Source organism: Hydra vulgaris, chromosome 02, assembly GCF_038396675.1.
Source record: "Hydra vulgaris chromosome 02, alternate assembly HydraT2T_AEP".
NCBI lineage: Eukaryota > Metazoa > Cnidaria > Hydrozoa > Anthoathecata > Hydridae > Hydra > Hydra vulgaris.
The window spans coordinates 68779104-68797500 of record NC_088921.1 but is presented as its reverse complement, the minus strand read 5'-3'; the positions used below and the strand labels follow the sequence as shown (position 1 = coordinate 68797500).

The window sequence follows — 18397 nt, the reverse complement described above, 5'->3', positions numbered from 1 at the left end:
TTACTTATCATGGACTTCGATATAATATACAATTTCAATCGTCTTTTTTGAAAATAATTTAGAAGGTTTTGAATTAAATAAATCTAACCATGAGCGAGATCTCGTCTCGTTCTCGTTTCTCGTGAAAAATGGGACTTCTCGTGAGAAACGAGAAATAGAAAATTCTCGCGAGAAGTAGAACGAGACTTAAATATTTTATTATTTTACAAATTAAAAATTATTATAATTTACAAAATGCCTAATAATTTGTTTTTTTAATTAATTAATATTTTGACTCCGTGATTTTAATAAATCTAATTAAAAATTTAATTTGTTTTTGACAAAAACAAATTAAATTTTTAATTAGATTTTTAATTAGTTTTTTATTTAGATTTTTTTTTTAAATCTAATTAAAAAATTTTAATTAGATTTTAAATATTTTTAATTAGATTTTAAATACAAAAACTTTTTGTATATAATGGTGCACTTTCGACTTAATTTCATTAGTTTACCAGTGGAATTCAATATGACACATATTGTTCATATTGAAAAGAAATATTCTTGCCTCATTTCAACGATCAAAAATGTCACCAAAAAAAAACAAAATCTGGAGATATTTTCAAAAAACAAGTGACGGTGCTGAATGCAAGGCGTGCAAAAAGTCTTTGAAAAAAAAATATGGAAACACAAGCGGACTTCATCGTCACCTCGAAAAAAAAAACAGCCAATATTACGTTGAGTATTCTGAAAAAACTGACGACTTTCTTCTTCCTCCTCCTAAGAAGAAACAACGAACCATGGTCGAAATGCTTGAAACAAAGTCCAAATATGACAAAGACAATTCCATTCAAAAACAGTTTGACTCTGCAATGCTGGATTACTTTTGCACTGATCTGGCATCCTTTTCAGCTGTCGAAGGAAGAGGTTTCAAGAAACTGTTTGACATTGCAAACCCTAAACTGAGCCTTCATCACAGAACAACATATTCAAGATAGCTTTCGATTCGATCAAGAGAAGTTCGAGCTGGAATGAAGAGCATAATAACGGATATTACGCCAAATCTAAAAAGTCCTGCATTTAACTTCTGACCTTTGGACTTCTGGAGCTCAGGACAGCTACATCTCTTGGACTTTTCATGCTATTGACGAAAATTGGAGACTACATCACTGGACACCCCATGTCCAACAGTTCCCAGGCAGAAACACAGGTATCTTATTTGAAGGAAAGCTGGATTCTTTCTTAGAAGAACTAAATTTGCCTGCGAATTTGCCAATATACTGCCTGAACGACCAGGCAAGAAACATGAAACTTGCAGTTTAATTGTCAAAGCGTCTTAACCAATTCTTGTGCAACAATCATATTTTGCAATGTGCAGTTTGAGACTCATTTGGAATGACTGCTGGAATAGATGATGCGTTGCAAACATGCAAAGAATTGGCTTCTTTAACTCACCAGTCAACAGTTGCAGCTGAGTTGCTTGAATCAGAATCAGACGCTCAAGGAATCAATTTAAGACAGTTACGCCAATCTGCTGACACAAGATGGAATAGTGAACTGGATTGCATGGCTTCTGTCCTACATCTAAAGAGTGCAATTATCAGCTTAGACCATCAGTGCATCACAGTGAAAATCAATCGAGGGAGCAGTAAAAATTTTGGTACCACTTAAAGAAGCTACAGAAACGTGGTCGGCTGAGTCTATTCCAACAATTAACACTGTCGCCGGTTCTCTTTATTTAATCCATGACAAAATTGATCAATTTATTGAGACGGGTGGAAAAAATGGCTACGGTGTCTTGTATGCAAAAAACTTGAAAAGCTGCATTGAGAAAAGATTTCCTCTTTGTCACACTGGAAACTTATTGAGTGCTGCAGCAAACTACTTAAATCCTGCTTTAAAGGGACTTCACTTGAAGCTCTTCAAAAAATTTCAAACAACAAAAGAATGGTTAGCCTCACAGGTTAAGGATAATGTTGAGTGCCAACCTGTTGCCAGTGTCCTTTCAGCAGATTTGTCCCCTAATTCAAAACTGAAGCGCAAGTTAAACGTCAGACTTTAAACACAAGAGCCAACATCTGAACTGAATCCTATTTTGAGCGAAATGTGCCAGTATGAATATTTCCCTGATGCCAAAAAAGACTTTCCGATTCTTGATTGGTGAAAATTACATTCAAAAATATTGCCAGAACTCTCTTCATTAGCAAGACAAATTTTAGCTATTCCAGCAAGTTCAACTAAATCAGTGAGAGTTTTTAGCTCAGGTGGAAATGTCGTCCAATCATCCAGACACAACTTACACCACAAAAAAGTAGAACAAATTATCTTATTCAGAGGAAACATTGTCTTGTTGGAAAAGTTTGGCAAAAAAATTCTGAATTAATATTTGAAAAAGTTGTTTACATTTGACAAATATCATTTGTGTCTATTTGTCAAAACCATGTTTACATTTTTTTTTTTACTAGGATTTTAATAAATTTGTTTTCAAAAATTGTTAAATTCCTCGTCTCGTCTCGTTCTCGGTCTTACGAGAAGTACTAACTTCTCGTCTTGGTCTCGTCTCGGTTTGAAAAACCTAGTCTCGCTCATGGTTAAATAAATCGTATAAAATGATTACATTTAAGTTGGCTTTTTCTACAAAATGTTTTCCATTTTTGTTTCATGTTTTTCTTGATACTTAATGATTAGCCCTAAATACTTATTTATATTCCTTTATTTTTAATAAAACCTAAGGCAATTTTTTGTGATTGATAACTTACACAATTATCTCACTTTTGTCTTAATTTATTTATTTTTAATTTTTCGGCTGGATAATGGTTAGAAAAAGTTTTATTGCTGAAGTTTTGTATGTCCTTATACTGTTTTATTTATCACTTATTAGTTATGAAATTTTTTAAAAACGTTTGAAAACACCAATGTAACGATGTTACAGAGTGGTGTAAATAAAATTAAAAATTGATTAAGGTACAGCTAATGGACCATTTTAAAAATAATTGTAATCAAACCAGAAACATGTTAAACTATTCATTGACAACTGATTATTCTACTTAAAAGCAAACATAGTTGGTATAAGACAGTATTATCCTAAAAAACCCACAAAATAGGGTTATAAAAACTTTGTTTGATCTGGTGCTTCAGGTTTCATATATGTTTTTGTTATATATATTCTTGCGCTGCAAATAAAAATGTAAAACCCATCTGATCCTATTGTGTACTGAAACTTACAGAAACTTTTGGTTTAACACTTGAACTTCAATTTGTTTTCTGATTATTGGTTTTCTTCATTACAGCCTTGTCTTTATTTTAGAGAAATGGAATTTTTGGTAAATCCAACCATACTTAAGGATCAAGTCAAAAATTTATATTATCAACTGAGAAAGACATTAAAAACTCTGGTATGAAAAGTTATGAATACAAAACTGATGTAAGTTCTTACTATGACAAATCGATAATAAATTGGTATGATTACATATGTGTATTATTTATGTGGATCAAAATTGGTTTGAGCTGGTGAAAGATGAAACTGAAATAAAACCGTGTGACAATAAACTGTCCAGAGGATATAAAACAATATGATTAGTCAATGGGACGTGTGAAGTTGTCAGGAATGTTAATCTCACAGGACTATCATCTAAAACAAAGCACTTTTATATGTAAGTCCTAAACATTGTGCCAATATAGCTAAAGTAAACGTAAAGCTTATACATCGGCGTCATTACACTCAAACATGTATTCTTAAATCAAATCAATAGAGCCTTCTTAACTTTATTTCTGAAATTAAAAATGACCTTTTCAATTTTAGTTGTTTTTAAGCTTCAGTTTGCCACCCTTCTAAGCGGACCTCAAATTAAATTAATTATAATCCAAAAAAGATATTTAAACATACAGCAATAGTCAGTCCCTTCCTTAATCTTATTGCCGCCCTTTGTGTATAATTTTTTCGGCTGCCCAAGATAAAGTTAAAAGTTTACTGGTAAATTAAACAGAAAATAAAAAAAAATCATATTGAAAAATAATACATTGCATTGAAATTTTTAATTTACATACAACATAAAAGAAAACGTTTTACTTAAACACATTTTTTCAAACGTGAAATAGCAACATTTTTGAAATAATTTATTTGCCACCTTTTATGACTTCATCACCCTTAACCTAAAACCTTAGCTGATTATAGTTTTGACAAGAGAAAGAAAAGGAAGTACAGGTTATATAAAATTGGGTAAAGTATAGTTTATAGTAAAAAAAAGTAACTTCTGCTTGTGATTAAACAGTTTGAAAAAACATGTTTCGGGATTTAATAGCAAGTTATAATAATTTTATTAACATTATTTTTATATAAACTCTATTATTAAATTTCTGATAGTATACATACGATGTTACTTAAGGTAATCCTGTAATATACTTGGTCTGTCCTTCTTCCAAGAATTGTAATTTTTATATAATTAATGCAAAATTTTACTTTTTTTAACAGTAATATAAAATTTAATTTATTAATAACTCAACTCCGTAAAAAAAAAGATATTTACTTGAAAGAATCTTATAATACAAAGGATACATTTGGACTATAATAGGATTAATTGAAAATTTGTTTTTTTTTCAAGATCAATACAATACCATAAACAACTTTTATATATATAAAAAAAAATCGAGAGTGAGGAATAAGAGTTTGTATGAAGTGAGCAATAAGGGTGTATATGAGCAAGAAGGAGTGTATGCACAAAATTTAAATTTAAGCAACATATATTTCAAATTATGTATTTTTTTCAATGTTCTCACTTTAAAAATTTGAAAAAATTATTTACCTAGTAATCAGATAGACTCGTCTGTCTTGTTTACCAACTGTCGATATATATAACGCGCAACCGTGTGAACATTCAATTATAAATGAGTAGATTCCAGCCTCCGGTGGTACAAAGTAAGAAAAAGCCTGACCACCAGCATTGCTACTTACAAAACTAGCATCGTTAAATGTTAACAAACATATAGCGCCAGCTTTATTTTTTGATGCTAAAACTGCTTCATGGGTAAAAGTTGTAACTGAAATATCCGAATAACCTGGTCTGCTGTATTTCAGCAACAAAACTTTAAGTTCTAAATGAACAATGCTAAAAATATTTAAAAAAAAATAACAGTGATTTAAACCCTTTTCTGTATAACTATTATTAGACTGTTTTGTCTATAAATTATTCAATACATATTTTTTACACTCAATTCTTAAACAACATTTTGCAATTAGACGTACCATTAAAACCGTCTAATCACTTGTTATGAACATGTGCGGCAGTAAGAGCTTTAAGGAAAAAACAGATAAAAATTACTAGAGGTAAATTCTACTGTGTTGTTTTATAAAATTTAAAGGATAATGAACAGATGTCCTGTATAGGGAAAAAGTTTTTCATGGAAAAAATTTTTGTCATAGAATCCAAATGACTTTATTATTATCTGCAGCTCAAATAGATTTCTATTCACTACTTCACTTACAACAGGCCGTGAAGTGCCAATAATAATAAGAAAAAGTGGGGTTTATATGATATAGGGAAAAACAGGGCAAAATGAGAAATGAGGCAAGATGGCTTTTTATATAGCAACTTAACAAAAAAACTTAAAAATGGGTGAAAACGAAACCATATTTACATCTTGTAAAACGCTATTTGGTTCTTTTAACAAAATTTTATATGCATAAGTTTACTTTTTGCGCTTAAAAAAATACCTCGGTTTCGGTTATTCATAATCGATGGTGTCCTTTAGGTATAGCTTTTTAAGGATCATTTTTAATGCAACGCGTGTTTTTTGTGTTGCATTAGTAAGAGTAGTTGGTAATTTTTAAAATTTTATAAATTTGAGGTATAAATTGCATAGATAGTCATCTTGCCCTGTAACGTGACCAAATGACAAACTTATGAACTTTTTATTTTAAACTTTATTTACAGAAAATTTATGCAGACAGTTAATAATAAAGATAACATAAACATACTGACAAAGTATTATTGCTTCATGTCTTATAGTTATGCTATAACTCAGGCCTTTCAAAACGTTCACCTTCTTGCCCCGTCTTTCCCTATAATTATAATATTAGATATAAAATGTTTTTCAAATAGTAAGCACGGATCCTGATAATACTAACCAAGCTGATCTAAAACAACCCCACTTATATGGGGTTATAGCGTACACAACAAGCTACCCTGAGAAGCAAATTTTGAAATATTTTATTTTGTCCGCTAATTTAAATGTTCAAATTAAGTGAAAATTTGAGTTTATAGTGCAACAATATAAACACCTGTAGAATGAGGACCACTGCATACAATTTGATGAAAGTTAGTGCAAATGTAGCATATTGCCATATCAAACACAGGTAAAACTTTGCTAGGATTGGTTTACTCATTAAAAATTTAGTTTTAGCTTATATTTTGCTAGTTTTTTCCTAGTTAGACCTTAAAACGTCAACGATTACAATGATATTCAATTATTATTTTCAAAATAAAGGTTACATAAGTGTTCTATTATGTAATATCAACAGCTTTTATTTTTTAATATTTTATTGCTACATTTATCAACTGCATTCTATAGGCAAAAATGTTAATTTGCTATTTATAGTGTGGTTTAAACTGGTTTATGTAAAACGTAAACATCTCAACATTTCCTTAAGTATAAACTACTTCAAAAATACAAAAATAAGCACTAAAAAAAGTGCGAAACCTGGCAAAAAGACTATCGGTCGGTAAAAAAAACGTTTCTGTTAAATGATTTTTTATCGGCCCTTAAAACCTTCTTGAATACATTGAGTTTAAAATGAAGTGAAAAATTAACTATATAAACCTTTATTTTTACATTATCTTACAATCAAGTAGCATCTGATTAAATTGCATAATATTGTCTTTGAATTTCTCTACAAGAAATTTATTTAAAATAAAGCTTTGTATAATTTTTCAAATAAATACTCCTTTTAATTTTTACATGCAATATTTAAATTCGTATCTACTAACGGCAATTAAGGATTAAAATGGTTAAAAAGATCATTACAAACCGTAAGCTATGATTTTCTGCAGCCTAATCTAATCAATCAAAATATTTTGCAGTTCTTAAAATATGCTTATTGCTCAGATCAAATTCTTTAAATATGTTTATTGTTCAGATCAATTAGGCAGCATAGCAATCTTTCTTTGTACTATGGATGATTATTGATGAGTATCGTTTATACCTTGACCAATGTTTATTAAAGTCTTGATAAGCAGTTTCGACAGTTCGTTCAATATTGGGCCCCAAGGGGGATCCTATACGACTGATAATACCTTTGATGTGGTAGAAGAATGTTGGGTGCAACGCTTGCAGCAGTTATCATTATATAACACCTTTTTGAAATTTTTAATTAATTCAGCCAAATCCGACTGGAGGATAAATCTTTTACAACTAAATTGAAACTTTTGAATGCTTTAATTGTGTGAAAATAATTAGGAACCGAGTTTGAATCAAAAAATTGATAGAATAAATTCACATTTTCAATAAGCTTTCTGCACTCATTTCAATTACTTCCCCTCCTCCACATATGAAATAATAGCTTCTGTTCAAGCAGTTTTAATTATCTTAGAAAGATGATCATCAATTCCTATAGAGAGGTGCAACTCTATCAGCGAAACTATTTCTAAAATCAGATCATTGCCAAGCCATTTGATGATTGGCTTTAGAAGGACATCGCAAAACAACTTTGCAAAAGCAACAACACCGTCAGATTAATGAGAAGACTTGAGGTAAGATTTGATTGAGCCCAGTGTTCACAGGATTTGACGTAACACCATGAGCAAGGGTACACACTTGAATGGGTTTGAATACTACAAGTTATATTTGCAACTTTCATATCGCATACCAAAATTATTTCCATTCCATTTGAATTAATCAGTGCCCAGATTTTTTCAATGTTAGAGTGAGTTTCTGGCAAAACCTCTGCTACCCCAACAAGAATTTATCTCTTCACTCCAGTGTCTTGCCAGTCTTTTGAATTACAGGTTGTGTTTAAGGGGGTAAGCTGGTATCAACCACTAACACAGTATCAGCAATGCAAAGACAAAGTTTGAGAAAACCTTTACCACCATTAATTTCAAGCTTAACAAAATGTCTACTAGAAATTTTGCGTGATTGAATAAAATGATTCAAAAGACTAGATAAATCATTAGAGTGAACAACTCAAACTGTACCATAATCTCTTTTTTCCTCTATAATTTTTAAGTCACTGCAGGCAAAGAAATCACTCAGGTGTTGACCTGCTCTTAAGAATTTCTTTCAAAAGTTTTGCTCTATAATCTGGCTGCTTGATGTTTTGTTCACATTTCCAACCAGTTTCTTTAATCCGTTGTTTGATCCGTATTTTATTTTACATTTACAAAAGCTAGAGTGATCAATTTTTAGAGCGCTTGATAGTGGCTTGGCACGTCTTTCTCCTGAAACCAGAACATACATGTTTATCTTTATATAAAATTTTTCTCTTAAAATTTGTTTAAAATTTTCAAATCATTTTTTTTAAAGTAATTGGAAACTTGTTGAAAATATATTTCAAGAAACCTTGAATCTTGTTCCTTCTTATTAAAAATTTTATTTAAATATATATGTAAATATTATTTAAGTGTAAATGTTTAACTGGGGTAATTGTAAGTGGAGGCTTGCCAGATGCTTTAGCAATTGGAATAGTTTCTTTTGGGGATAATTTTTGATAGGAAATAACTCGAGATGTATTTTGTTTGGCTGCTCTGGCATGCTGCTTTTTGCTAAAGATTGAATGTTTTTCCTGAACTGCATTTGTGAAGCATTGGTAAGGAAAACCTTTTCTTAAAGGGCAAAGGCATGTGCTGCAACGTACATTTGGTTCTGTCTCAATAGTGATTTGCACTTCAAGGAGATGTTTTTTTGAAGCTTAGAACAACAAATTTGGCCTATTAGGCAATAACACATCGTGCTTCTTGTTTCATGTGTCACTTCTATTAATTTGAAATTAAACAAAGGACGGAGCATAATTTCCCTCTCCTCTTGTTTCCTTCGCATTTTTATTTTACACGATTCGAGTCATTTATCTCGTACAATCGGCATATTCGATCTAATATTTCTCGCACGATCGGCTTATTTGATCTGCTTGATAAACAGTAAGCTGTCTTAATCATTTTTTCAGACAAAGAAAGCACTTTGTCTGAGAAAATGATTAAGACAGCTTAACAAGAAAATTGTTAAAACGATAAACTTTTTATCGTTTTAACAATTTTATCGTTAGTAAATTACCTTTGTTTGATTTGGCAACTCAACTTTACTAAGTCAACATATTGCTTTTACAAAAATTAGCCTGAATTTATAATGGATAACAATCCGTTACAATACCTAAAACATTATTTATTACTAAAGATAAAAATTAAGGAAATAAATAACTAAATTAAAAGGAAATAGCGTTACATAATTCTTTCCTTTAAAGGAAATAGTTATTTAAATTAAAGACACTTTTCATACTTATTGACAACTTCGAGAAGCTTTTATTTGATGACGGATTTCTAAAAGATCTTTACAGCTATTTAAAGGACTATTCTCCTTTTCATAAAATTATTTCTGACTGGCTTTTCAAACATTTTATTGGTCAATTATTTAAGTTTTCTTATCTAAACTTATAGACTTTTTTCATTTTGGTATCCTTATAAAAAGATTTCAACCATTTTTTAACATTTTTATACATTTTGACTGTAGTTTATAGACTAGAAAATACTAAAACTTTCACACAATGCATAAGCCAAGTCAAATCACGCTTTAAATAACAAATCAAAATTTTGGTCTATAAAATGAACATAAAAGTTGCAGCAAAAAAAGTATTATAACAAAAATTGTTGGTGTTTTAAATAAAAACACTCGTGTAATCATAGTTTTGAAAATAGTAACCAAATATCAAAGTAATCGCTAACTTTTTGAGATATAAGTAGCAAAAAACTAACAAAATATAAATTAAAACTGCCGTAAATTCAAAACGAGTAAACTAATCTGACTAAATTTTTATTCAGAGTTTAGTATGACCATATGCTACGTTTGCACCAATTTTTATCAAACTATATGTAGTCGTTCTCATTCTACAGGTGTTTTTATTGTAGCACTATAAAGACAAAACTTCACTTAATTTGAACAAATAAACTACAAATAGATTGCCAAATGCTCTTAAAGAACAGAGCGTATATATATATATATATATATATATATATATATATATATATATATATATATATATATATATATATATATATATATATATATATATATATATATATATATATATATATATATATATGTATATATATATATATATATATATATGTTATGCTACAATCAAAATAATCGATTGTATAGATTTCTGGCTGGTAGAGCATTAAGAAAATATATATATATATATATATATATATATATATATATATATATATATATATATATATATATATTTATATACATACATATATACATATATATATATATATATATATATATATATATATAAATATATATTTATATAAATATAGATATATAGATATATATTTATATACATATAAATATATATATATATATCTATATTTAAATATATATATATATATATAAATATATATATATATATATAAATGTTTACGTTTAATTAAGATCGATTAAAGGTTTACAATTTTGACTAATCTAAGTTGATATTCTCAACGTTAGGTCGGCGTATAGTAAACGTATATATAAAAAAGTTTATAATAGACATTTCAAATCAAGCGTCCATTTTAGTCAGTAATAGGTCGATAAAAGTTTTATCCATTTTTCGACCGACTTCGATATATATATATATATATATATATATATATATATATATATATATATATATATATATATATATATATATATATATATATATATATATATTATGCCAATTTAGTTTCTTTATATAAAAACGCTGCATTTTTTCAATTTAGAGAAATAACTATGTAATTGTTTAGAGACAAAGTTCTTCAAGTTTCATTCATCAAAAAGTTCATTATTTGTACACGAAAATTAATAAATTAATCAAAAGTTTTAAAAAAAGTTGATTTCCTTCTAGACAAAACAAGTGCAACTCGACAAAATGTTGACCAAGCTGTATTTCGCTATCAATATTTCGTGGCGAATCCTTTGTTGTCGATCACAGCCTTGCATCTTCGAGGCATAGATTCGATCAGGTGATAAATGAAACTTTGTGGGATCGCTGCCCAGGCCTTTTGGATTTGTTCAAACAGTTGATCCTTATTACAAACACCTTCACGATTAATTCTGCAGTTGACGATCTCCCACAGGTTCTCGATAGGGTTGAGATCCGGAGATTGAGGCGGCCAATCCATCACCAATAGGTGGTTGTCTTGAAACCACTGCTTGACTACTTTTGCAGTGTGTTTCGGATCGTTGTCTTGCTGAAAAACCCATTTTATTGGCATATTCCATTCAGTATGAGGTAACATAACACCTTTCAGGATATTTTTATACATAAAACGGTCCATTATTCCATCGTTTCGATGTATTGGACCTAGACCGTTAGCAGAAAAACACCTCCAGACCATTACATTGCTACCACCATGCTTCACGGTCTTTTGGCAATAACGTAAATCGAGGCGTTTTCCGGCCGGTCAACGTACACGGCAAATGCCATCGCTCCCAATGATGTTGAACTTCGATTCATCACTAAACAGGACAGTTCGCCATTTCTGCACATTTCAGTCAATATGAGATGTAGCAAACAGGAGTCTTTTCTTCTGGTTTTTTTAGCGAAATCAGCGGTTTCTTTGCAGGGCGTCGAGAAAACAATCCGGCTTCAATAGCACGTCGTCTGATTGTTCGGTCCGATACAGGCAGCTCTAATTGCTTTTGTGTCACAACTGATGATATCCAGGGATCTTTCTTGACGGATCTGACAATCATAGAATCCTCTCTAGAAGTGGTGGAACGTGGTCTTCCACCTTTGTTATCTGCTGCCAACTTCCCCGTAGAAAGATATTTGGAACATAGTCTTGATACGGTCCATTTTTTCACGCGATATTTATCACAAATACTTGTGACATTCCACTTACGTAATCGCCAATAATTTTCTTTCTTAGTTCCAATTCAAGACTGTCGGGAGCCTTTTTTGCACTTGAAGTCATAAAAATAATAAAAATAAATAATCACGCTCCTCAAGGCTTACCGTGTTATATTTACCTTGTGATGATACAATAATGCTCTGTTGAACACGACGTCTTGGTTGGATATGGACTGTATTGATGAAACACTTGTTGTATTTAACTTCTTGTATTGATGTTCTTTGATAAAACACTTTGATAAAACTCACTTCGATAAACTGTCTTGATAATACTGACTGATTGACTTCCATATACTGACTGAATTACATGTCGATTTACATGTCTCTTATATAGTAAAATGAACCTTTGTGAACCTGTTCTGAAAGGTTCTAGATGCTTCTTTTCGATGCTTCTGGAAGCTTCTGGATGCGTCTGGATGCTTCTAAATGTTTCTGGATACTTCTGGATGCTACTGGATGCTTCCAGATGCTTCTTCTGGAAACTTCTGGAAGCTTCGGCATGCTTCAGGAAACTTCTGGAAACTTCTGGATACTTCCTTTAATTATTAAAAAACTTCCGTGACGTTGACACGGACCAGACTTAAGAAAATGAAACAAACCAAAAAAGTTGCACTTGTTTTTTCCGCTGCAAATAGGCACTTGTTAATGAAATTTTGCCTGTGTGCTGTCACCTGTCAGCTGATTGCTCATGTCATGGCATGCTATGACTACAGACTCCTGAACTGTTTGCTGTGGTAGTATACTTCGTTTCGTTTTTAAGTCGTGTAAAAGTAGGAACACTTTTTAGCATTGTTCGATGTTGGTTGCAAATGTTTTGTCCAATACTGTATATATATATATATATATATATATATATATATATATATATATATATATATATATATATATATATATATACAGTATTGGACAAAACATTTGCAACCAACATCGAACAATGCTAAAAAGTGTTCCTACTTTTACACGACTTAAAAACGAAACGAAGTATACTACCACAGCAAACAGTTCAGGAGTCTGTAGTCATAGCATGCCATGACATGAGCAATCAGCTGACAGGTGACAGCACACAGGCAAAATTTCATTAACAAGTGCCTATTTGCAGCGGAAAAAACAAGTGCAACTTTTTTGGTTTGTTTCATTTTCTTAAGTCTGGTCCGTGTCAACGTCACGGAAGTTTTTTAATAATTAAAGGAAGTATCCAGAAGTTTCCAGAAGTTTCCTGAAGCATGCCGAAGCTTCCAGAAGTTTCCAGAAGAAGCATCTGGAAGCATCCAGTAGCATCCAGAAGTATCCAGAAACATTTAGAAGCATCCAGACGCATCCAGAAGCTTCCAGAAGCATCGAAAAGAAGCATCTAGAACCTTTCAGAACAGGTTCACAAAGGTTCATTTTACTATATAAGAGACATGTAAATCGACATGTAATTCAGTCAGTATATGGAAGTCAATCAGTCAGTATTATCAAGACAGTTTATCGAAGTGAGTTTTATCAAAGTGTTTTATCAAAGAACATCAATACAAGAAGTTAAATACAACAAGTGTTTCATCAATACAGTCCATATCCAACCAAGACGTCGTGTTCAACAGAGCATTATTGTATCATCACAAGGTAAATATAACACGGTAAGCCTTGAGGAGCGTGATTATTTATTTTTATTATTTTTATGACTTCAAGTGCAAAAAAGGCTCCCGACAGTCTTGAATTGGAACTAAGAAAGAAAATTATTGGCGATTACGTAAGTGGAATGTCACAAGTATTTGTGATAAATATCGCGTGAAAAAATGGACCGTATCAAGACTATGTTCCAAATATCTTTCTACGGGGAAGTTGGCAGCAGATAACAAAGGTGGAAGACCACGTTCCACCACTTCTAGAGAGGATTCTATGATTGTCAGATCCGTCAAGAAAGATCCCTGGATATCATCAGTTGTGACACAAAAGCAATTAGAGCTGCCTGTATCGGACCGAACAATCAGACGACGTGCTATTGAAGCCGGATTGTTTTCTCGACGCCCTGCAAAGAAACCGCTGATTTCGCTAAAAAAACCAGAAGAAAAGACTCCTGTTTGCTACATCTCATATTGACTGAAATGTGCAGAAATGGCGAACTGTCCTGTTTAGTGATGAATCGAAGTTCAACATCATTGGGAGCGATGGCATTTGCCGTGTACGTTGACCGGCCGGAAAACGCCTCGATTTACGTTATTGCCAAAAGACCGTGAAGCATGGTGGTAGCAATGTAATGGTCTGGAGGTGTTTTTCTGCTAACGGTCTAGGTCCAATACATCGAAACGATGGAATAATGGACCGTTTTATGTATAAAAATATCCTGAAAGGTGTTATGTTACCTCATACTGAATGGAATATGCCAATAAAATGGGTTTTTCAGCAAGACAACGATCCGAAACACACTGCAAAAGTAGTCAAGCAGTGGTTTCAAGACAACCACCTATTGGTGATGGATTGGCCGCCTCAATCTCCGGATCTCAACCCTATCGAGAACCTGTGGGAGATCGTCAACTGCAGAATTAATCGTGAAGGTGTTTGTAATAAGGATCAACTGTTTGAACAAATCCAAAAGGCCTGGGCAGCGATCCCACAAAGTTTCATTTATCACCTGATCGAATCTATGCCTCGAAGATGCAAGGCTGTGATCGACAACAAAGGAATCATTTCAATCAGGTCAACATTTTGTCGAGTTGCACTTGTTTTGTCTAGAAGGAAATCAACTTTTTTTAAAACTTTTGATTAATTTATTAATTTTCGTGTACAAATAATGAACTTTTTGATGAATAAAACTTGAAGAACTTTGTCTCTAAACAATTACATAGTTATTTCTCTAAATTGAAAAAATGCAGCGTTTTTATATAAAGAAACTAAATTAGCATAATATATATATATATATATATATATATATATATATATATATATATATATATATATATATATATATATATATATATATATATATATCGAAGTCGGTCGAAAAATGGATAAAACTTTTATCGACCTATTACTGACTAAAATGGACGCTTGATTTGAAATGTCTATTATAAACCTTTTTATATATACGTTTACTATACGCCGACCTAACGTTGAGAATATCAACTTAGATTAGTCAAAATTGTAAACCTTTAATCGATCTTAATTAAACGTAAACATTTATAGATGTAAAGTCTACGCTTTAACTCTTTTAATATATACGTTTATTTAACGTCGATCAAACGTTTACAATATTGACTAAAACAAGTCAACATTTTAAACTTTTGATTAACGTTTAATAAATGTGTATCATATTATAATATAGTGATGCAGCCATTCGTCAGAAGAAACGCATAACAGCTCAAATCACGCGGTTTAAATAGGCATATATAAAACGGACTTGAAAACGTATTAGAAAATTATTTTTTATTCGCTAAATAATTAAATTAGACTTAATTGCGTTTTCAAGATTCACTTCCTTACAATAACTTAAAGCAAAAGGACTATAAATTTTTAATTCTTATAAGTTTAAAAACTTTTATCGCGACAATCTACTTTCCTAAATGCGAACAAATCCATAAACTCCGATGTTTTAGAAAATATTAATGGCGACATTGACATATTTAAAATATATGAGTTGCTGGTCTCTCGTTATGAAAGTCCTGCTGCAAGAAATTTTTTGTAAGTTTTATTAACAGTTTAAATTCATTTTGTAAACGCTAGCATGATTGTGTAACAGTAGGTATTCATCTTTGCTATAATAAAGAGGTTTAATAACTAAATGTTTGTATTTTTATTTTAGATGCAATTTAGCTAAATTTAATTACATTTAGTAAAGAAAATCGATGGAACAGATGAGGTAAAAACCACTGCATATGTTATGTCGCGACGTTACAATTTTTTGATGTCAAAAATAAATATGGGTGGTACATGAAATTTTGGAAACTTCCATTCAGAAAATCCTCGATATGTAAAGTTGTTCTGTTTAAATCCAATTTTGATTTATGAATGTACATTTAAAATGTAACTATTTAACCTAATTTTTTGCGGTTACAAATCAGGTTACGAAATCAGACGATCAGGATACGAATGCAGAAAATGATGAGGAAACAGTGATCCAAAATATTTGTTTATGAATTTATTAATTTTATTAGTAATCTTTAACTCGATCTTATTATAAACTTTTATTTTCTGTTAATGAGACTAAATTAAAAAAATATTTGATAAAAATTGTTACTATAAAATTTCCACAGCAAAAATCTCGATCAATTCATTTTCTTTAATTATTGAAACATAAATAATTATAGTGTACAAACGTTTTTTTTCTAAATCTTCACTATATGAAAAAGTTTAATAAAAGTTTATAACTTTATATATAGTTTTATAAAATAAAAGTATAGTATAAGTAGTATAGTTTAAAAGTTTATAAACATATTATAATAGTTATAAAAAATAAGACCAAGTCTTTTATAACTCTTATTACTTATATAAAGTTAAAATGTTATAACGTAACTTTGTTTTATATTAGTTTAAAAACTTAAATAAATTGAAATTACATTAACTAAATCAAAGAAACTAATTGACAAGACCTAAAAGTTTAATATACGTTTACTTGACTAAATCTAATTGCTTTATATACTTTAATTAGACTAGATTTAAACGTAAATTAGACAAAGTCTCAATGCATTATGTATGTATAATAATCATATTATAGGCGTCTAAAATACATTTGAACATAGACGTTTATTTTGAACAAAGAAGTTGAACATAGAAGTTGTTATTTACCCAAGAGGTTATCCTTTTAAAACTATATCAAGTATGTCTGCCAACTTAGATCCTATGGTTTATCCTCTTTTTTTTTCGAGGGGTGATGCTGGTTGGCATAATCAATTGGTTCACAACCCTGAACGTGCTACATTGGTTAGAAATCATGTTACATTATCTCAGTATTACAATTATAAACTTTCAGTTCGACAATTTTTTTCCCTCTTTTATGGTAAAAAACTGTTTCAGCAATATGCTGTTGATGCGTATGTTAAAATTGAAGGCCAGCGCCTTGTTTCATCAGAAATAACCAAAACAAATTGAGATACGAGCAGCATGATTTCTTACACGAACATGTAAACAACCTTGGAAATAATCATAATGTTAGACCATGCTGTAGTTTTGCCATCAACTTATGTAGGAAGTCCTACAGCTTTAGAAGAAAACTTTGAAGATGCTATGGCTATTATTAAAAAGTATGGTAAACCAGATCTTTTTATTTCATTACATTCACTTGCAACCCAAAATGGCGCGAGATAACTGAAAATTTATATCCAGGTCAGACAGCAAATGATAGACCTAACTTGGTTATTCGAGTATTTAAACTCAAATTAAATAACCTTCTCAATGACATTTTTAAGCATAGTGTATTAGGGAAAGTTGTAACACATATTCAGGTTATTGAGTTTCAAATGCATGGTTTGCCACATGTTAATATTTTACTTCACTTTGCAAATGATGACAAGCTTGAAACAGCACATGATATCAACAATTTAATATTTGCAGAAATTCCAGATCCGATTGTTAATCGAGATCTTTGTGACGTTGTTAAAACTTGCATGATTCAAGGTCCATGTGGCATACTGAATCCAAATTTTCCCTGCATGAAAGATTGGGTGTGCAGCAAAAACTATCCTAAAGAATTTAATGCTAACACAATAGCAGTACATAATGGTTATCCACGCTATAGACTTCGTGATAATGGTTTGTTATCAATATTAAAGGTAACAATATAGATAACCGCTGGGTGGTACCTTACAATCCGTGGTTATCAAAGAAATATCAAGCTCACATTAATGTTAAAGCTTGATTGTCTGTTTAGGCTATTTATTTGTACAAATACATATACTAGGGTCACGACTGAGCCAATATTTATTAAATGAACAAATTAATCATGAGCCATCCTTTAAATGGAGGGCTCATCCATACCAGGGTGTTGGGAGACACCGAAGAAAAAACAGCAACCAAAAAATTGTAAGTCTTCTATCAGTCAAGATATTTATAATTTTTTTTGTTGACGCTTTTTCTTCCGTGATTTTTTTTTTTTTCTTTTTTAATTTTGTAATTTTATTTTTTAATTTGTAATTTTTTTTAGTAATATATTATTGTGTATTTGGTTTGTTTTTGTCTTTTTTAATTAAAATTTTATTTGTTTTTCACCAATTAAACTTAAATATAGTTAAAGTGATTCATTACCCAATCATCATAATATGATGCTTTGATGATTGATGATGCATTGAGATTAATCCAACCGCGATCATGAACGTATTTTTTTATCGAAGGAAAAAATAATAATAATGGCGAAATTTTCAG

At 30.7% G+C, this 18397-nt stretch overlaps 1 protein-coding gene across 1 annotated transcript in view; it reads right to left on the bottom strand.

The window, feature by feature from the left end:
* The window catches only part of LOC136076591 (uncharacterized), a 68361-nt gene that overhangs the window by 6347 nt on the left and 43617 nt on the right, over positions 1 to 18397 (bottom strand). Inside the window, exon 4 of the mRNA XM_065789894.1 lies at positions 4779 to 5067. Within this exon, the coding sequence (XP_065645966.1) occupies positions 4779 to 5067 (289 nt within the window). The remainder of the gene's footprint in view (positions 1 to 4778; positions 5068 to 18397) is intronic.